Consider the following 22129-nt stretch of genomic DNA (forward strand, 5'->3'; position numbering starts at 1 on the left):
GAAAATGTTCATGGTTTCAATTTTGGAACATTAGGCCCGGTTAAAATAAAAAATATTGTAATTAATACAAAAAATCATTACCAAGTTTCTTTTGTTGCCATTGCTAACAGTAAAACTTTATTTTCCCATTTAATACAATTTAATATGAAAATTGGGAGAAATTTTGTAACTACAAATACAACAATCAAACCCATGATAATTCAAATGGGGATTTTTAAAAGAAGACCAGGGTTTACTTCTCCAACTTTGAACCAAGAAGTCACAGGAACTTTTGAAATTTATTTATCAACACTATTAATATAATGCCATACATTGAAGATGAAAATGGAAACCATATTCTTGATGAAAATGGAGATAAAATTGAGTTCACAGTTGAACATGAAAATTTCCCAGATGGATACAAACACAGAGAATCTATCCATGTGAATGATGATGGTCATTTGGATACAGAAAACAGACATTTGGTGATAAAAGATGGAGTTAATTCAAATCATGCAATTTCACTCCAACAATTAATTAACAACAATGAGGACATCATCAAACCATATATTGAAACACAAATACAACAAGCTCTGGCTCAGTTTAAAGCTCAACAAGCTCAGGAAGCTGTAACGTTTCTCAACAATCAAGTTGCAATGAGAATAGGAAGAAAAAGTGGTACAATACCAAAAACAAATTACAAATGGATAAAATTATTGAGTAAAGATGACATTAAAGGAATCAATACATTGCAAGAGATTATTGTGACAAACACATATATCAGGAGAAATGACAGATATCATCATTCCAAATCCGGTTTGGTGTCATCATCATTTGATCAATTGGAATTCTTCTTTGATGTGTCATTTGAAAACTATTATTGCTACTTCAACAATCATCCATCTGATTGGACAATGAAGTATTTTGTTGAATATATTAGGATACAATTACCTGACAATAATGATAAATAAAAATATTGTAATCAAATTGTATAATGAAAGAATTGTCAGAATTGCAAGAACACATTCGAACATCGATGATAGATTTTCACCGTAAATTGAGTCTTCCAATATTACCCAGACAGGAATGCATGATAAAAAGTATCGTAATATTCACATATTTGTATGAAAAACATTACAACACAGGTTTACCTGATGAAGTTTACAAAGAGTTAATTCATGATGGAATCGGATTAATTGGACCTGGAGATGGATGGTTAACAGCTATTCTCCATCGATTATTTGGTTGGCAACCATATATCAGATCACATGGAATATTACATGATGCTTATGGCCAATTTTACAACAGATATCATCGTGACAAAGGATACATGTACACCATTAATGAGAAAAAAACATATCCTTGGATGAAAAAATGCATGTTTTTGGGTCAAATAACTGGTCTCTATTATTGCATCAAAAATAAGATAACCATATAATATATGCAAAAGAAGAAATTAATAATTGATTTCAATCATATTTCAAATCAATTATCAACAGAAGAAATTGATGAATTGAAAGCTTATTACATGACATATCACAAAAAGATGTGGATGTATAAAAGTGCATACAAAAGATTCAAAAAATGGGAATTCGCTGGTAATATTTCATCCATTGTATTTGCAACTGGTGGTATTGCATCATCGGTTGCAACCAGTGGAGCTTCATTATTGGCAATATCATCGGTGTCTGTCATAATTCAAGCTTATATGAAGCATAAAAAAGTTGAAATCAAACTTTATCAATGCCAATATGCTTTTCAAACTTATGGTCATTTATTAAATGAAATAAAAGAAATAATGAGAAATGGACATTTTGATAGAGATGATTTAACAAACAAGCTTACTCAAAATGATGATTTCATTTTGGATAATTCGCCGATTGTCGATAAATGGGGTAACAAATATGATAAAAAATATCAGATATTCACTTATGTTTGATTGATAATGTGCATGATTTGGGGGCCAATAATGTCCATAATTTTATCCCAATAAACATTGTATAATTTCATTGTTTTTTTGGATTTTGTCAACTCAATTTGGGAAGAATCAATTTTCATTAATTGCAATATTCTATGCAAAAGATATTTCAAACTGATTATTCTCTTTCTTTTACCATTGATTTGTGGCAGTATTTTGTTTATTTCAACGAATATTTTATGAATTTTGAAATTGGTTGAACAACTGATTTCAATTTTGTTTTTCAAAATAATTTTATCTAATGTATGTGACAAATGGTATTTTCTATTATACACTGTTTTCTTGTATATTTTGAACAAATTGGCATGAAAATTGATATATTCTGTTTTGTATTCTTCACCAACAACCTGTCCACAAGCAACACACGTTAATTGACATTCCATGTTTTTCAAATTCTGTGATCCACAACAATCAGGCATTGATGGTTGTGTTTCAACTTTGGATTCATCATGATATCCACAAAATTCACATTCATCTTTGCAATGCAGGAATTGGCACAGAGATGGTTCCACCTGCTTGGAAACATCTTTTGGTTTTTTCAAAATGGATTTCATTTTTGTATAAATATAGTATATAATATAATTACACAAAAATGTTTTCAAAAATATTGAAACCACAAAAGATGATACAAAGTCTCGAAATCAAATATTTGACAAAAAACAAACCAAATAATTGTAAAGATATTGAAACCAAATTTTCTCCAAAAACATTAAAATTAAATATCTCATCACAAAAGATGAGTCAAAGTGTTCAAATCAAATATTTATCAAAAAACAAATAAAAACCAAGTTTTGTCACAAGTTTTTGTTGCAATGTTTTGATCACAAGTTGATACTATCATTGGATAGCATAATGACCATAGGCCAATGAGTGTATTCCATCTGGATGCAAATATCGTTTATCATCAAAACATGACAACGATGTCTTGTTGATTGTGTAACTACCCAATTGATGATTGTTGCTGCGGATTGTTTTCATTTGGTGAAATAATTGTTTCTCATTGAACAACACATCTTTGTAATCAAAATGTTGAATATCATTTTTGATGACATTCTTTTTGATTCCTTTGGCTGTTTTTCCACCATTGTTGTTATCTTTGATATATGAATACATTTTGGATCTCAATCCAACGAATTCAACAATTGGCACACCAGCAGCTTCATCTTTGAATTTTCCAATAACTTTCTTGTTTGTGGAGTCATAAAATTGATGATTTGATGGATAATCCGAGTTATCAAACATTTCTTTTTTATTCCAAAAATCTTGATACACATCTTCGGCTTCAATTTCATATGTCAAACTGTCTGTATCCGTAAACAGTAACTTAGCTTTGTTACCATATTTGTTTTTAACGAAATTGTAATGGAAATCGTACATCAATGTTTTGCTCAAATCAAGGATACACATACCAACATAGGCTGGTCTGTTAAGTGTCAATGATTCCTTTATTTTATGGACTGCAACCAAGTTTTCATTAAAGATTTTGCTATTGATGAATGTTGGTTTGGAAGTCATTTTCAATAATTGTTTCTCATTAGTCACCAATTTGATGTCTTCTCGTTTTCTGATATTCTCCATTGTTTTACCGAAGACACTATTGTTCATCAGTTTGAAAAAATCTTTCTCAAAAGCATTCTTTGCATTAGTTCTTTGATGTGTATTGAAATCAATATATGTCTTCAACCAAGGACTTTGATTAAAGGATAATACACGGTGTATTTTAGTCAATTTCAAACCCAATTCACGATACAATTGCAGATTACGATAATGTAATACATATTTTGATTTCTTTGACAATGTTGGAATCAGCTTTTTGACTTGTCCACTTGTTATTCCAAATTTGTCTGCAATTTTTTTACAATAATCTGACAGCATATTTGGTGCCACTTTGATTTGTTCAGCGCCACATGGATAATCATTATGCAGGTCATGTAATTCATGAGGATATTCCAAATCAACTTCCAATAAATATCCAGTCTTATTATCTTTGGGAATCGTTTTCCAATTAATGTTTTTTATTTGCTGTTTATTCAACCATTTGAAATTCCCAGTTGGAAGATGTTGTGACATAGCCCATCCATATAGATTGTTTGCATCCAAATACATGATATGTTTACTGGATTCATTTGGATTCCAATTTTGCATGTATTTGTTGTTAGCTTTGCCGTATCTATTGGCTATGTAACTGATTCCTCCACGCATGCCCTTTTCAACAAATTGATACATATCAATATCCGTGATTAATTCAAGTTTGACTTCAGTCATTTTCAACATTGCATCCCAACTCAATCCTGGAGATGTGAAATAATGACAAGGATCCAATCTATAGTATTCCAAACATGTTTTCCTGAAATTTTCAAAAACATCAGCCAACAGCAGTACATCAGATTTGAGATATAAATCATGGTATTCGCCCATGGTTTTCAATTGAAATGTATTCCAAACATTTTGTGCATGACTGTATTCTTCATTGGAAATATGTGTATTATTCATTTGACTGTAAAATTCATCTTTGGTTGGTAATTGAGTATCATTGAATTTATCAAAATTACTCATATAATCGTACGGATAAACTCCTTTTTGTTTCATTAATTGTAATTTACGACCTTTGAAAACTTCACTGGTATATTTGAAGGCATCTTCTGGTAGATTCTTTACAAGATTTGCCAATGATTGATTCATAAACTGAAGACTGTCGATAAATACTAAATTATAACCCAACATGAATGCCATGTATTGTTCCATGTTATTTGGGATTACATTAATTTTGTGTTGTCTGGTTTCACCTTTTTTATCCACATAAGTATTAGTCTCAATAATTTTACCAATTTCTTGCATTATAAAATGACTATCATATCCTTTCAAATTATGAAATATTACAGGGATTTTGTTAGTTATTGTAAAATCCCTGTTACATTGATTATGGGCTGAGCCACGGAATTTTCCAGTAATATGGCAATGGTCTCTGACACGTCTATCATTTTTTGTGAATTGTTTGCAACAAATATGACAAGATGTTGATTTTTGGAATTTGTCTTCATCTTCTGGAGACATAACTAATGGTTTATTGAATTTGTATTTGATTGTATTGCGGCAATATTTGACTTCATCAAGCATTGCTTGCATGAATTTGTAAACAGCTTTTTCTCCACGATAATATTTAATTGGTTTGGAATATTTGTCATCATAGCAGCATACAACTTTGTATCCATAACCGCAATCAGTGTGTTTTTGATAAGCTTCAGTAAAAGATTGTTGGTTAGATTGATTACAACCATGAATTGGTTCAGTGATTGCTTCAAAATCAGCATAAATCACGAATGGCGCTTGCATTTGTTTATTAAAATTTTTGAATTCTATTTTGGAGCCAACTTCGGGCATTTTGATTGATTGTACACCATTGATTTCAATACATACTTCCTGATGCTTGCTTAAAACTCGTTCTGATGAAAAACATTGCAAACAATGCATACAGAAATGTTTCTTATGTTGGGTTTTATTTTTACTAAACATGAATCGGTTAAAATCTTTGATAAGACAGTAATGTTTGTTTTCATCTTCTGAGATTAGCAATAGATTCATCACATTCTCAAACTTTTCTTTTGAAACATAAATTGGATAAGTTTGTTTGTTTTCATAACCAAAAACATTGATGTTGATACTGTTTTGGATTTCAATTTTGTTGTATTGTTTGATGGAAACAGGGAATTCAATTCCTTGGTAATCCAATTGTGGCATGAATGCTTTATCTGTTTTTTTGATTCTTTGTGGATTATTTTCTCGTAGATTCAAATGTCTAACGTGACACCATCGAAAGCATTCATTATCTTTATTCTTGAGATTAATCAATCCACTTTTGTTATGTTGTAGTTCAGTTGGAAGTTTAATGTAAGAACTTCCAGTAAGAGGCTGATATTTGATAATATTAATGTAATGTCCATTGATTGATTTAATTATCCAAGCTGAACCTTCACTAATCCATTTGTGAATATCATTCATAATTTGTTCAACATTAACATCCAAAGATTCTTGAAAATCATTGGCATTAGTTATTGTTTTTGGTTTACTATTAAAATATCCAATTCTGGAGACAGTTTGGTTTCCTTTTTGTTGTTCAAAATAAATTGTCAAAGTTTCAATAAATTTAATTCCTTTCATTTGAGTTAATAATTGTTTCATAAAATGAGCTATCGCTAATCTGGTTGAACTCATTTGTATCAAAGGATCTGTTTCATTTTTAATTCCAACTTCATAAGATTTGTTATATCCCTTGAATGCTCTTGCGACTTCTGTGATTTGAGTTCTCTGTCTAGGAATCGGAGCCATTTTCTTTTTTCGAGGCAATGGAACTGGACGTCTTGGTATTAATTGATTATCAAATGATACTTTGGGTTTATCAGCAAATTGAATCGGAGGCGGAATAATGTTGTTTCTTGGTTGAACAATTGGTCGATCTCTGAATTGCATTGGCGGCTTGATGATTGTATTCTCGTAATCTTTTACCATTTGTTTGACAGATTTTCGTGGATAGGGTATTGGTTTCACTTTCTTGGTTCTCGGCATTGGAACCGGTTTTTGTTTATCGATTAATAATGCTATTAATTGATCTTTCGTTAATTTTGATAGATTATTTTTGTTCATTATATTATATGTTATATTATTTTTATTGGATGCGTTTGACAGATTTGCTAATGAATGTCGACTGTCAACAACATTCATGTTGGAAATCGGTGTATCTTCCAACGGGATACGTGCTTTGTTTCTTTTTTGTGGCAACATAGGCCATAAATACCATTTTTTATCATGATATTTGTGGTCTATTTTAATTACCAATATTTTTTCTGTACAATTTTTATAATCACCAAACGTTTAAGTAGTATGCAAAATCAACTTTATTCCCAAATTACCCTTCATAAACTAAACACATAAGCCATTTACCAAAATTGAATGTTTGGTAAATGTTCTTGAAGTTGTTTTTTGTATGGAAATTTACCATTTTTGATTTTATTGATTATTGCATTGTATTTTTTATCAATTAATTGTTTCTCATCTTCTGTAAACTCATCATCTGATTCCTCCAATTTAATTTCCATTTTGATTGATTCAATGGGCTTATCAGTTTCAATTTCAATCTTTGTTTTGTATTTCTTGGCTTCATGAGCGTGTTTAGCATTTTCTGAACGAGTCATTAATTCAAGATTTTTAATGCAATTGTTTTGTCGATTTGAATCAATATGATTGATTTGCATTTCATCAGGAATTGGACCATTGAATATTTCATAAACTAATCGATGAACATCAATAGTTTTTCTTTGTAAACCATTTTGGCTCAATGTAATTACCATGTAACCATTCAATTTTTTTGATCCAATTGAAACTCTCTTTGTTTTTTTATTAAATATTTGTCCATATTTATTAGCTCCAAAGTTTGTATAAATTTTATGATAATAAAATTTATTACATTTTATTTCAACATTTTGTGTTGATTTGTATTTCATTCCTTTGCATTCATTTCCTTTGTATATCATGTTTTGTTGTCTAGTCACAAGTTCCAAATTTTCAATCGAATTGTCTTGTTTATCACAATTAATGTGATGTATCTGCATTCCATCTGGGATTATTTGTTGATTAACAGCTTCCCAAATAAAACGATGAGCTTGATATTTTTTTTCACCATTTTGCTTGTAAACAGATATTCCCAAATACCCAGTTAAATGTAATGTCCCTTTTCTTGGTTTCAATCTCTTGCAATTAATAATGTAACCATCTTTTGAGGCAGCATAATTATTGTAAATTGGATGGATATAATATATTTTTCCATTATAAACAAGAGTGTTAACAGATGAATTCAAAAGTTGATTTTCAGATTTTTGATTTTCCATTTCTCTTCCACTATAACTATTACTATCACCAAAGCTTTATATCGTTTTTGGTTTTCAAATTCATGTCCAAATTACCCTCCAAAAAGACATCAACCATTGTTGAATTCAAAATATAGCCAAACAACCCTTGTATTCATTGATGATTAATCCCTGTAAAGTGGAAAATCTTTGTCATCCAAATCGTTACACATTCTATAAAACATCTTATTAATTAACCTGTTTTCTGTGCGTGTAAACTCACAATCATTGTCTTCCATTGGTGGAAATTCCATTAATCTATTGACTGTTTGCAATTCTTCTTCAGAGTAAGAGCTGTTCAAAAATTCTTTTCTGGCTTTGTGCATGTGTTTCATATTTTCGGAGGCTGTAACCAATTGCAAATTTACAATTGAATTGTTCTGGCGATTGGAATCAATGTGATTTATTTGCAATCCAGGAGGAATATTTGTCTGATTTACGGCCTCATAGACGAATCGATGAGCGGGGCATGTATTGTTACGTCCCGGAGAAATTATATAATAGCCATTCTCAGACAAATATCCTTTTCTAGGTTCTAATCTTTTACGATTGATTATATAACCATCAACTGAGGCTCCGTAATTTTCAAATGTTGGATGAATAAAATATGTTTTATCATTGTGATCAAATTGGTTGTTCATATAAATTAGATTACATAAAATTGAATAACCGGTTTAAACCAGTTTTGAAAAAAGCAAGGAAAATTTAGGTTTTTAGGTTTTAGGTCAAAAGCTAAATTTAGGTTTTTAGGTTTTTGAGTTTTTGACGTCTCCGTTGCAGGAGTCATTGTTGAATCAGGTATGAATTCAGTGAAATTTTCAAAAGTGTGCCAAAAGCGGTAAATATCTAACTACTGTCAACCTCTCTCTCCTATTACCAGGGTCTATCGCAAGAAAACTTTCACCGGTCTATTAACTAATTATTTTAGTTTTGCCCCATTCTCTTACAAACTTGGCTTAATCAGGACCCTAGTCGACAGAACATACAAGATCAACAACACGTAGGTAGGCTTTCATGAAGATATCAAGAAATTGTTATTAATTTACGTAAAAAGCTTTTCCAGTCATATCGTTGAGAGGGTCATCAGGCAGTACATTACTAAGACTCAGACCTTTCCTAACATACCTGCTAGTCCTCCCTCCATTTCTACACGATTTTTCAAATTACCTTACGTTGGGCCCTTCTCTATTTCAGCACAAAACAGATTACACAAGCTACTTAAACGTTATTGTAACGATCTTGATGTTAAGCTAGCCTTTTCTTCCTTTAAGATCAGTAACATGTTTAGCGTAAAGGAGCCTGTACCTGTTGAAGTTCGTTCGAATGTTGTTTATAAGTTTACCTGTGCAAGCTGTAATTCTTGCTATGTCGGCGAAACCAGCCGACACCTCTCTACGCGCATTCGCGAACACTTAAACAGGGACAGGACCTCACATATCTATCAACACCTTCAACAATCCGAGGCTTGCCGCAATTCCTGCTCAGCTGAATGTTTCAAAATTATAGACCATGCGACCACAAAATTCCAGGTCAAGATAAAAGAAGCGTTACACATCTCCTGGGAGCAACCTTCTTCAAACAAGCAACTATACCACGTTAATTTAACTCTCTCGTTCTAATCAACATGTTCTATTGTATACTTCCTTTGTTACCTTTGGGTATTTTGTTAGATTCCTAATTTATTGCACGTTTGTTATTTATCTTTGTTTAGCATTACATTATAAATTCAAATGTAACTTCAAATTAATTCTACTTTTAACGGAAGATGGTCGTTGTACAACCGAAATATGTCTTGTAAACTCAAATGTGTCGTTATTCTTATAAAAATTGTTGCTAGTCTGCTTCTTTCTAGATCCTAATGAGTAAGTCTGAAACATGATAGCTATGCCGATGCAATGGACTGCAAAGCCGAGGCAAGGGGCGCGTCCAGCGCATGAATGTTACTAATAAGGCTGACAATTAAACGTTAGGTAACGAGCGCTACTATGGAAAACTAAGCAAGTTGCAGGCGAAGGCTTCTACTTGTCTATTACGTGACACACGCTAGTTAACTAACAAGATGCAAAGGCAATAACACTAACAGTTGAAGTCGCAGTCGACAGCGGTAGATCCTTATCAACACTTGGATTTGGCAAGTGCAGAGGAAGAGGGAGCTGGAGAACCTTTACGACGCTTCGAGTCTGACTTGGGTTGGCCGACAACGTTCGGTTGATTTGGGGTAGGTAGCGACGGATCGCTGCGCGATCGAGGAGGCAATGTCTTCCAGTGAAACGGTAAGGAGCTGTGACGGTCCCTGTTGGGGGAGTCGCGATTGAGGCCGGCCAGAGGCGCACTAAAAGTTGTAACAAAGAAGGTACAGAAGAGGTAGTTCTACCATGGGTCGCTTAGGGGATGAAGGAGGCTATTGCAACTGAAAAATTCACATCTGAGGCAAATATGGCAGTCGCACGCGCTTACAAATCGGAAGCTTGAGAGAGAAGACACTAAACTACAGGCACTGGTGAAGGTTGAGAAAGTACAATAAAAATGACGACTCCAGGATTAACGCTCACCCGGGATGACATCCTGAAGCTCTCGGAGGATAAAACAAGCGTAACAGCGTCCACAACAGTCGCCAAAAAGGCTGTATCATCGGCACGTCTACCACACGTGGAGACATATGTTCTTGCTGGAAAACCGCAGAAGAAAAACTGTTGTTGGCGTTGCGAGTATTAGGCATAACTCTGAAGGAAAACGGTACGGGATGACTGTAGTGTTCAAGCATGATTACGCATCATCATTGTCAAATCAGGATAAAGCTATTATGATTGTAATATATTCATAAGCGAGGTGCGAGTTAACGGTCGAGTTGTTGTCATGCAATGTTCTGTGTGAGCGGATGAATTAAAATACTGATCTTAGATTCTGGCGGTCCGTTTTCATTTGAGAACTTGTACCAGCGTTCTACACTGGCGACGAAGATTTTTAATTCAAGCATTCGAGAATCGACGGGTCGGTAATTTAACGGTTAAGCAGTTAAAAGATGCCGGGTGGTGAATCGGAATCAAGTAGCAGAACGGAGTGGAGTAGCTCTTCGGTAATGGTTTCGTCAGTGGATGTCGGTTCGTTGGTGTCGTTCGATACGAAAGGTGATCCGAACGGTTTAAGTCAACGGTGGAGGAAGCGGAAGCGTTCGTTTAAGTTATGTCTCACAGGAAAGGGAGTTACGGATGACTCACAAAAACGAGCTCTATTGTTGCATGCGGCGGGTGTCAACGTCCAAGAAATATATTTTACACTGGTCAGCGGGGACGAGATTACTACCTTCGAGGCTATGATGAAAGTATTAGATGATTACTTTATCCCGAAGGCAAACGTTCCTTTTGAGAGACATTTGTTCAGACAGATTGCACAGGAAATGGGCGAAACGGTTGATCAGTTCGTTTGCAGAGTTCGCCAACGTGCGGCTAGCTGTGATTTCGGGGATAACGAAGACGACTATATTCACGATCAAGTCATCGACAAGCGTCATTGGAGTGTTATCCGTCGCAAGTTTTTGGAAAAGGAGAAAGCGGTGAGTTTAAACGATTTGTTAAGGATTGCGAGGTCACAAGAGGCGGTCGATCGTCAGATGAAGGTGATGTGAACAAACGCAAGTGCCGATCAAGTGAATACAGTCGGTGGAAGGTCGAGTATAAATAAACATTCTGCTAGAGTCAAGATATGTTTTGGTTGTGGTCAAGATGGTCATTTTCGTGCATGGAGACAAGAAGTGTCCCGCGCGCGATCAAGCTTGTCGAAGGTGTGGTGGTATTGGGCATTTCATGGTTAGATGTCCACAGCTTCAAGGTCGTACTAGGGGGTGAGTTTAGAGGTTCTACAAGTGGAGGCCGAGTTGTTACTGGTCGGGCAGAGGTACGGCTAGTGGAGGCGGAGGTCAAACCCGTGGAGGTAGAAGAACTGCTGGTGGAGGAAGATTTAGACCTGGTAGAACAAGAGAAACAAACCAAGTGGCTGGCAGAGATGATGGTGAACAATTTACCGGACCAGTTCAGCAGAGTCCTGAGTATGCATTCTTGGTCGAACAGTGCATTGACCAAGTGAAACAAGATAGTGGTCTGGTAACTCTGATTATCGGAGGAGTGGATTTAGCAGATGTCCTTATCGATTCAGGAGCTACTTGCAATGCGATGAGCCAGCAAACCTGGGACTTGTTGAAGCAGAGAAGAATTAGGTGCGAGTCTCGCAAGTCACCTAAGGCACTTTTCGCTTACGGTGGCACAGAACCATTACCAACTCTGGGCACTTTCACTGAGATGTTATGTTCTCGGGCAGCAGTAATGGTTGTACGGCTGACTTCGTGGTTGTCAAGGGCAACGGGCGAACGCTGCTAGGTCGTGGAACCGCAGAGAAACTTGGTGTCTTACACGTCGGTCTTTTCCAGGCAAATAACTTGAGCGGGCGAGCGGAGTGTGATATCCGTGAGAGATACAGCAGTTTGTTTTCGGGCGTTGGTCTCTTAAAGGGGTATGAGCTGAAACTGCACATTGACGACACTGTGAAGCCTGTAGCACAGCATGTGCGTAAAATTCCGTTCGGGTTGCGGGAAAAGATCGATAAGAAGCTTGCAGAACTACTGGAGCTGGACATAATAGAAGAAGTACCAGAGGGGCCGTCGGGATGGGTTTCACCTTTGGTAGTTGTGCCTAAGGGAGACGGAGACGTGAGGGTCTGCGTGGACATGCGCCGTGCAAATGAGGCGATTGCTCGAGAACGGCATCCGATTCCAACGGTGGAGGAGCTTCTACATGATTAAAGCGGATGTACCGTCTTCAGCAAAATTGATCTCAAGTGGGGCTTTCATCAGATTCTGCTCAGTGAAGAGAGTCGACACATGACAACGTTTGTCACGCATCGCGGGCTTTACCGATACAAGCGGTTAATGTTTGGTGTGACATCAGCACCGGAGAAATACCAACAATTTATCCGAGATGTTTCGAAGGGTTGTGCGGGGGTTGCGAACATTGCTGACGATCTCATTGTTCATGGCAAGGACATAGAGGAGCATGATGTACGTTTGTTTGCAGTGCTTGACAGGCTGAGTGAAGTGGGACTGACTGTGAATGGAGACAAATGCCAGTTTAGACTGACAAAGCTCACGTTCTTCGGTCATGAACTGACAAATAACGGAATTAATCCAAGAGAAGAGAACGTGGCTGCTATTGGAGACGCAAGACCTCCCAAGGACGCAAGTGAAGTTCGATCTTTCATGGGTTTGGTCCAGTATTCAGCGAATTTCATGCCAGACCTAGCATCCATAGCCAAGCCCATTCAGGAGTTGACCAGGAAGGGTGTACTTTCAAGTGGGGTGCGGAACAGCAGAGATCATTTCAAGAGTTGAAGAAGCTGATTCAACAAGCCGAGGCACTGGCTTATTATCAGGTGGGCTGTAGGACAAGAATTGTTGCAGATGCGCCCCCAGTGGGGTTATGGGAAGTTCTGACACACCTCCCAGCAGGGAGGTGTGTGGAGAGTCAGTTCCTATGCGTCGAGAAGCTTGCCTGACGTGGAATGTCGTTACAGTCAGACTGAAAAGGAAGCACTCGCATTGGTCTGGGCGTGCGAACTATTCAGCATGTACATTACTGGTGAAACTTTTGAACTGGAAGCAGATCACAAACCCTTAGAGCGCATATATTCGCGCACGTCAAAGCCTTATGTGCGAATTGAGAGATGGGTGTTGCGCTTACAAGGATTCAACTTAACAGTGGTGTATCGACCAGGGAAGACGAACATTGCTGATGCCTTATCCAGGTTAAACTCTGTGGGGTCATGTGATGGTGACGAAAAGTAGGACTTCGTGAAAACCATCGTAGAGAACAGTGTGCCTGTTGCTTTGTCACCAAGAGAAATTGAGGAGGCGTCTTACAATGATGAGGAACTGTGTTAAGTGAAGAACTGTGTACGTTCTGGTAACTTTGAACGTTGTACACTTTCCTCGTACGTTCCCATCAAGGACGAATTGTGTATTTATGGTAAAATTTTGCTTCGTGGTACTAGGAATGTAGTTCCCAGGATCCTACGCGACAAAGTCGTGATGTTGGCGCACGAAGGCCATCAGGGGATGGTTAAGACGAAATATCGACTTCGCAATAAAGTTTGGTGGCCGGGAATGGACAAGGACGCAGAAAAGTGGTGCAAAGTGTGCCATGGCTGTCAGGTTACTTCAGGTTACGACCCACCTGAGCCGATGTCTCGTGTGTTGCCTCCTACCGCCCCGCGGCAAGATTGCAGTGCAGACCTGCTAGGTCCCCTGCCCTCGGGAGAAAGTATTTTGGTGGTGGTAGATTATTTCAGCAGATTTCTGGAAGTGGCTATCTTGAAGTCTACCACGAGCGCCAAGATTATTGAAGCGATCTCCCCGATGTTTTCGAGATTTGGTGTTCCGTTTTCCCTGAGGACAGATAATGGTCCACAATTCGTGTCCGAGGAGTTCGAGACATTTCTACGTAGTCATGGTGTTGAACATCGAAGGACTACTCCATTATGGCTGCAGGGCAATGGCGAGGTCGAGCGTCAGAATCGTTCTTTGCTCAAGTGTCTGCAGGTTGCACATTTGCAGAAAAAGAACCTACGCACTGAATTGGTTACATGGTTGACAGCGTACAGGTCTACCCCGCAGGTCACAACCGGGGCCATACCCTTCTCGTTGATGTTTGGAAGAGAGATGCGGTCCAAACTACCGGAACTGAGAAGAGAGACGGTGGACGTTTCACGAGAAGAAACACGCGACAAAGACTGGTAGAACAAGTTGAAAGGGAAGACATATGCGGAAGACAAGAGAGGCGCTGTCCCTAAGTCAATCAGAGTCGGCGATGCAGTACTTCTAAAGGCAGAAAAATCGAACAAGTTGTCAAGCAATTTTCATCCAAGTCCATTTAAGGTCGATCAGAAGACGGGAAGCGAAATAACCGTCAGGAATGGCGTGGGAGTAGAGTTCAAGCGCAACACAGCGTTTGTCAAGAAATACAATGTGCCGGAGGGTACGTCCGCGTCCGTAACCAGTGATGGCGGTTGTTCAGCTGATCGTGAAGGAGATAGACAGGAGCCAGGGCCAGCAGAAACAACTGATCGTGGGGTAGACAAACAGGATCCAGAGCCAGCGGAAAGAGACAACGGACGAGATGAAGGACAAAATGGACGTAAAATACCAAAACCAGAAGTCCGCCCGAATGCTGTTCGTAGGTCTACTCGCCAACTTCAAAGACCTTCGCGGTTCAATGACTTTGTTTTATCGTTAAGGAATTAGTTTGCGGTTCAACGACAATGTTATGTCATTAAGTGTTTATTCCGCTTATATCGTGACTGCTAAGCCAGATTTTGTTTTGTTTTGTTTTCTTGTAACGAATCTAATTGTAAGGCTTTCGGTTTTTTTTTTAGCCCTGATACGTAGCGTTGATTAGGTTTCGTTTAAGAAAAGGAGGGATGTAGTGTTCAAGCATGATTACGCACCATCATTGTCCAATTAGGATAAAGCTATTATGATTGTAATATATTCATAAGCGAGATGTGAGTTAACGGTCGAGTTGTTGTAATGTAATGTTCTGTGTGGGCGGGTGAATTAAAATACTGATCTTAGATGCTGGCGGTCCGTTTTCATTTGAGAACTTGTACCAGCGTTCTACAACGACAACGAACGACCGAGCCAAATAACGCAGTAGAAAGACAGCAAACTGCAGCTAAGTAAGAACGATCCGCAAAAATGACCTCTGGACGAGCAATGCGACAAAACCAACTGTGGCATGAAGTGTCACAGATTGCCCCTGCTAGAAATTTCGAGCCGCCCCTCTATCCAGCGCACAGATGGACTGCTGGTCAGTATTGTCATGAGATTAACTTTGCTTAAATTTCATTTAGTCACTTACATTTTCATTTATTGTGTCTATAATTTAAATTATCACGACTTGACCATAGCCCTTTAAGGATAAAATACTGAATACGTAAATACGCAACTCGCTGTATATTTAGTTTATCTAACCTTCAGTCCAGGTATATTAAATAACTTTGATGCTGCTTGCTTTTGTAGGGTTGTATGCCAATTAAATGGACAGCACCTGAGATTCTTTTTGGAAATCCTGCAGATCTATCAGCGAAAAGTGATGTGTATGTGAAATTACCATAACTAAACCACTTCAGTAGGCCATAACTAGAAGCGTCTATCCGTATGAATTCCTCCCGTGAACTCATTCCCGAATAGATTTTTTTATAGAACTGCTTTACCGGTGAAAACGTATGACGTTTGTCAATTCGGTTGTCAATGCTCTTGTTTAATTAGATATTTGGAATTTCGGCGTTCCAAAGGTCCCCCGAGGGCCGTTCTAAAACAAAGCTTCTCTGGAAAGGGTTGACTTTATTGCTTAGTTCGAGAGATAGGGGTTACGGGTCATGGGCTTCTGACTACTTATAATTCAGCTATCACGAGCTGGAGTAGTCCCACACCTTGTAACCTTACCATGTAGATGTAGCCGATCTCCACCTCAATCCCTTAAGTAATGATCTGGAAACCACATCGTTTGGTATGTCAAACCGCCGACCGGTTGGCTCAGTTGGTAGAGCACCGGGCTCCCGTGCGGGAGGTCGTGGGTTCAAACCCCGGCCGGACCAACACTTAGGGTCTTTAAGTAACTAAGGAGAAAGTGCTGCCTTTGTAATAACATCTGCAAAACGGTAAGACTTTCTAGTCTTCTCGGATAAGGACGATAAATCGTAGGTCCCGTCTCACAACCCTTGTTCATGACTACTTTGTGGGACGTTAAAGAACCCACACACTGTTCGCAAGAGTAGGGGACGTAGTTCCCGGTGTTGTGGTCTGGCCTTCTATCTTTCACACTCATTCTTGGGTTAAGTGGGTGGGTGGGTGAGATCGAATATGGACCGATAGCGGCTGCCAGAGGCGCCTTCACATGCTGACGTCCGATCTCACCCCACAGAAAATGTAAACCGCCATGAGACTTGGTGATATGTGCGGTATATAAGAATTCATTCATTCATTCATAAGAATTCATTCATTCATTCATACTCGTCAATTTTACGGTGGAAGCCTATTCATCCTGTGAGGGAGAACACTGACTATGAAGATCTAAGCATCACCAAAGTTTGTGACTTTTCAAATGGGAAAAAGAGTAAACAATTGATATTGAACTCATAACAAGCAAAATTACCTTGTATAATAAAAAGTAACAAACTAAGACACGTAACGCTCCAAAGCTGGTTCAAAGATCCAACTTTAAAGTCCAAACAAGCAACTCCTGTAGAGGTTGTACGGTGCACGCAGCAGCATATTATGTATATGATTTCACAAGTATGAACATAAGAAGAGAGCGCTGGAGAAGACTTTATCACTGATATGTGTTTCTACTTCACAGGTGGTCATATGGAATCGTCCTCTACGAGATATTCACCATTGGTAGGTTTTATTGTATTGTTGGAATAAGCCTTACAAAACGACGTCGTAGAGTAACATAAACAAGTGAGGCTGTTTCATCTACTTACGGCCAAATAAAATGGTTGTGCTGATTTATTGAGTTACAGCAAAGACATAATTACACTGCAGGACCCTCGAGGACCAAAAATTAGCCAAAACTATCAAGAGCATTCATTAAACATTCAGGTACATTGCTTCATCGCAAAACTGTTCGCACGTGGAATAACGAAAAATGTCTAATAGCAAAATAAAGTTTATCTCCAAGTATTTTTTCAGTAACTTCAGCAATAACATTTGTTATTGCTGGGTCTCTGTAAAAATGAAAATAAATTGGGGACACTTAGCTGAATTAGATCAAATTGGAATTAGACATGTTGGTGTTAGACGAGAGGGGAAAACCGGTGAACCTGGATCAAGGACGTGAACCAACACAAACTCAACCTACATATGACGCCGAGTCCGGTATTTGAGCTACACTGGTGGGAGGCAAGTTCCCTCACCACCGTGCCATTCCTACCCCCTAGTTCGTATTTCATCTTTTGTCGAAGACAAAGTTAAAACCTGGAATGGTGACTAGAGCGGTTAGAAACTAAGAAAGTAACAAGATTTAAATGATCAACAGGGGGCATTCCATATCCGGACTGGTCAGAGGGAAAAACAATGATAGAAATACAAAATGGCTACCGCATGCCAAAACCACCACACATCGACGACACCCTGTGAGTTTCGCTTGTCAGAACAGTCTGCATGACTCAATCAGAGACACTGCTAACTGAAAACAGGAATACAAAGTGATCCAAGGACCTTGAAATATTATTTGTGCGTTCAAGACTGGTATCATAACTGTTGGTTGTTTCTTTACTTGCCAAAGCATCAAGCCTTATGTTGCTTGATTGTGATCCCTAACAACTGGACATCAATTAGTTTTTGTGACCCTCGCATAGCCTAGATAATATGTGCCAATGACTGTTTAGGGCACCGCCCCGAATGTCAATACAAAGACATTCCATCCCAAAACAAATAATGTACACATTAAGCTATAGCCACTTGCACTTTCGGCGTGTAAGATTTTGTTTTTTCCATCGCCACCGAAAGGTTTCTCCAGTGAAGATTTGTTACTGATTTCAAAAATCTTTCTGCTCTTTCCCGGACCTTGCAAAGTCTAGTGGGTTTTTAATTTCATTTTTCCGCCCCTCTCCCTCAACTGGGATCTACGTGACCAGCCTCTGCGGACTCTCCTCCTCTCTTGCTCAAGAGGATGAGAAGAAGAGAGACCTTGACAATTGGACCAATTAAATGGTTCTTTGAACATCTGTGAACGAAATGAAAAACTCACAACCAAACTGCTATTAATTTTTCACTGTTTATTGTTAGGTATCAATTGATGGAAAGATGTTGGAGCTGGAACCCAGTCTTTCGCCCGCATTTTGAAAAAATGCGGCAGACAATGCAAACATACATTGAAAAAAAGGTTTGTAAAAAGGAGGTGATTAAAGGTTTTATATTGTCCACTTCTACTACCACCCACTTGCAGTTTTAGATCTGAAGAATCTGTAGATACTTGATTTCTTCTATCTATCTATGAGAGAAACTATTAATAAATATGACCCGATATCCATTTTTGTTATCAGTCCAACAAGCATTCTTACTACTAATATTTGGCAATTTCTGACATCATCGTTCAAAACAGCGCCAGGTCACAAGCTTATGGGGCGAATTCTAGCCCTCAAATCACCAAGTTAACATGGAAATACATTTAACTCATACAAGAACCAGTCAGTATGTATACCAAATTAGAGCGAATTCAGAGCAATTTGGATAAAAATGCCAAATTATCACTTACGCCCTCTTTTCCATCGGGCCCTTCAAATGTCAGCCTCGTTTATATTTACGAACGTCAATTTAGTTAACTGCATCGGCTAGCCAAATTATAATAGCTAAACAAATTATAACATGATAGAAACTCTCTAGGCCAAAGTATGGTTCAGTTTTTGGTTTTTAGTTATAAGTTTTCTTGGGTAAACTAGAGCCGCCGTCACATCACCAATCATGACTCACGCTCTTTCTCCATTTGGCCCTTGTTAATATTTCAGATGTACCTGGACCTGATGGACATGTCGGCGTATGATGCAGCTAAGTATTCAAAGGTCGAGGACCTCGGCGCAGCAGATGGTGAAAATGAAAAACCAGCTCTTGAGCCACGGAAAAACGTATCCTCCCGGAGAAAATGGTCAAGTCTTCGACTATAGAGAAACTACAGTTTTCAAACCGCAGCCGGCACTGATCAAGTTGGCTGTTGGCTTAAACCTTATTAAGGGGTGTTTACATGCTGCCGGTGCTACTTTCATTCCGGTACGAGTTCACTCCGGTTTCCTCTTGTGGCTCTGTATTTGTTTACATGCTACCAGCACAGAATCTCATAACGGAGTGAGTCAAACCGGTGCGAGTTCATCCCGGTCACTGTACCGGAGCGAGATTTTCATTCCGATACGAAACTCATGTCGATGTCGTGTAAATGCGGTGCAACTGTTTGCTCCGGCATGAAAATCACTCTTCCGGGAGTCTGGAACGGGTGGCGCATGCGTAGTTTTCGGCATCCAATCCAAGATGGCGTCACGATTACGTCGGACGACATGAAGTGTCCCTTCGTGTAGCGGGTAAAGACGGTACGAAATCATAATGTCATACCGGTATGAAACTCACCTGTGCGGGTTTTCAGATGTAAACACCCTACGATTGACATTGGTTTAGAACAGTTGATAAAGATAATACCAGTTATATGCAGATCTGTGTTGAAACTATTAATGTCGTGAAATCAAAGCTCAAGCAATAGCCAATCATAACAAACGCAGGGCTGTCAACTCTCCCGGATAATCCGGCTGTCTCCATATTTGAACCGCATCTACCGGTCTCCAGATTTATGTTTGTAATATCCACATTTTGAGCCATATTTTCTGGTCTTCAGATTTATGTGTGTAATCTCCCGGATAATTGACGAAGTTTGCCATTTGTCATAGACTCGACTTCCCGGCAAGAAAATTTGAAATGTTTAGCGTTGTTTCTGGTACTGTTGAATGTACGACTGAACCCGTAAATTTGGCCTTTTATGCGACGCCTCTGTTAGGCGTTTTTTTAGTACTGGCCGGGAAAGTGATATTCTCCATATTTGAAGACGTGAGGTTGACAGCCCTGCGAACTCAAATACGGCATGAGAGCTCGAACCAGCTAAGGACATGTAACAGAAACACGAGTGTTAAAAGGGAAGCATGTTTGCTGTGATTGGTTATCGGGTTTGTTTTGGTCATACTTTCTAACTGTTCTAAGTTCAAAATTACTCGTTGTGATTGTATCAGAGTTCACAGCATTTGGTATGACATTTTAATAAATTGGCCAAGAACTAAAACCCATAAAACGCAATAAATGGATCATAATTAATTAATCAAACATGCTTTCTTACGAGAACAATTGAGAAAGCTTTAATTCATCAAATATTTTATTCTTGTTAGGAGGACAAGTACAAGAATTACTCATTTGCTGCACTCTAAGGTGCTTAAATTTATGAAGCATTAATAATTATTTTATTCTCGTTACGAGGACAAGGAGAAAGAGCCCTCATTTGCCGCACTTTAAAGTGCCTTGTTCAGTATCCATTTAATAATATTTAAACGAGAATTATGTATAACAATTCTGATGAAAATTATAATGAAGTGAACAAGAGGGTAAACATAAGTTAAAACAAATTTAGTGATCCATTAAACGTTTCATCTATGTAACACTCTGTAACATACCGATAAACGTAGTTCAAAAAAAGAAATATCAGGTTCGTTACTACAAGTTCTCGCTTGCCGCACCGTAGGGTGCTTTAATTTATCAAACCATAATAATAAGTTCATTCTTGTTAACAGGACATGTCCTCATTTGCCGCACTTTAGGGTGCTTTAATTTATCAAACCATAATAACTACTTTATTCTTGTTAGGAGGACGTGTCCTCATTTGCCGCACTTTAGGGTGCTTGAAGTTATCAAACATTAATAATTATTTTATTGTTGTTAGGAGGACGTGTCCACATTTGCCGCACTTTAGGGTGCTTGAAGTTATCAAACATTAATAATTATTTCATTCTTGTTAAGAGGACGTGTCCTCATTTGCCGCACTCTAGGGTGCTTGAAGTTATCAAACATTAATAATTATTTTATTCTTGTCAAGAGAACAAGCCTCATCTGCCGTACTTTTAGATACCTTGCTCAGTATCCATTAAATAATATTTAAAGAACAATTATAATAGCAAGTTTGGTAAAAATTATAATGAATTGACTGACAAGACTAAATTGAGTGATTAATGAAAAGTTTCCTCTACATATACAAGAGAAACGTACTTTAACAGAACACTTTGTAATATACCTATATAAACGTAGTTCAAACAAAAAAATGTCAGGTTCGTTAATAAAATGTAGCAAAACAACGTATTAACGTCATATTAAGATTGTGTAAAAAGCATTAAAATCTTGTAAATGAAAGAGTAAAAAGCAGGCTTCATGACACCTTTCTTGCTTTCAGCATAATTACAATTACCGCATGGCAATAGGCCATTTCCGAGTTGCTTTGAACCTCATTATGAAAGCAAGGCTAAGTGCAAAGTTTTTGTTATGAAAAATAGTTTTCATTCATATGTAAACAAAACTAATTTTCATATGAAAAGTTTTGCACTTACCCCCGCTTTCATAGTGAGGTTCACAGCAACTCGGAAATGGCCTATTTAGATTACATTGTGAAAGACCCTTTAACTCTGTCCAGACCCAGGACGGATT

General features: G+C 37.9%; 2 protein-coding genes across 2 annotated transcripts in view; both read left to right on the forward strand.

Annotated features, from left to right (window-relative positions):
* LOC146456896 (tyrosine kinase receptor Cad96Ca-like) overlaps positions 1 to 20217 on the forward strand; it is a 36822-nt gene extending 16605 nt beyond the window's left edge. Inside the window, exons 6-10 of the mRNA XM_085092546.1 lie at positions 15923 to 15999; positions 17262 to 17302; positions 17943 to 18039; positions 18695 to 18791; positions 19414 to 20217. Coding sequence (XP_084948672.1) covers positions 15923 to 15999; positions 17262 to 17302; positions 17943 to 18039; positions 18695 to 18791; positions 19414 to 19569 — 468 coding nt within the window. The 3' untranslated portion in view covers positions 19570 to 20217. The remainder of the gene's footprint in view (positions 1 to 15922; positions 16000 to 17261; positions 17303 to 17942; positions 18040 to 18694; positions 18792 to 19413) is intronic.
* The window catches only part of LOC146456895 (uncharacterized), a 128766-nt gene that overhangs the window by 19539 nt on the left and 87098 nt on the right, over positions 1 to 22129 (forward strand). The gene's annotated exons all lie outside the window — the stretch shown is intronic.

This window comes from Pavona decussata, unplaced genomic scaffold (assembly GCF_977016875.1).
Source record: "Pavona decussata unplaced genomic scaffold, jaPavDecu1.1 SCAFFOLD_253, whole genome shotgun sequence".
NCBI lineage: Eukaryota > Metazoa > Cnidaria > Anthozoa > Scleractinia > Agariciidae > Pavona > Pavona decussata.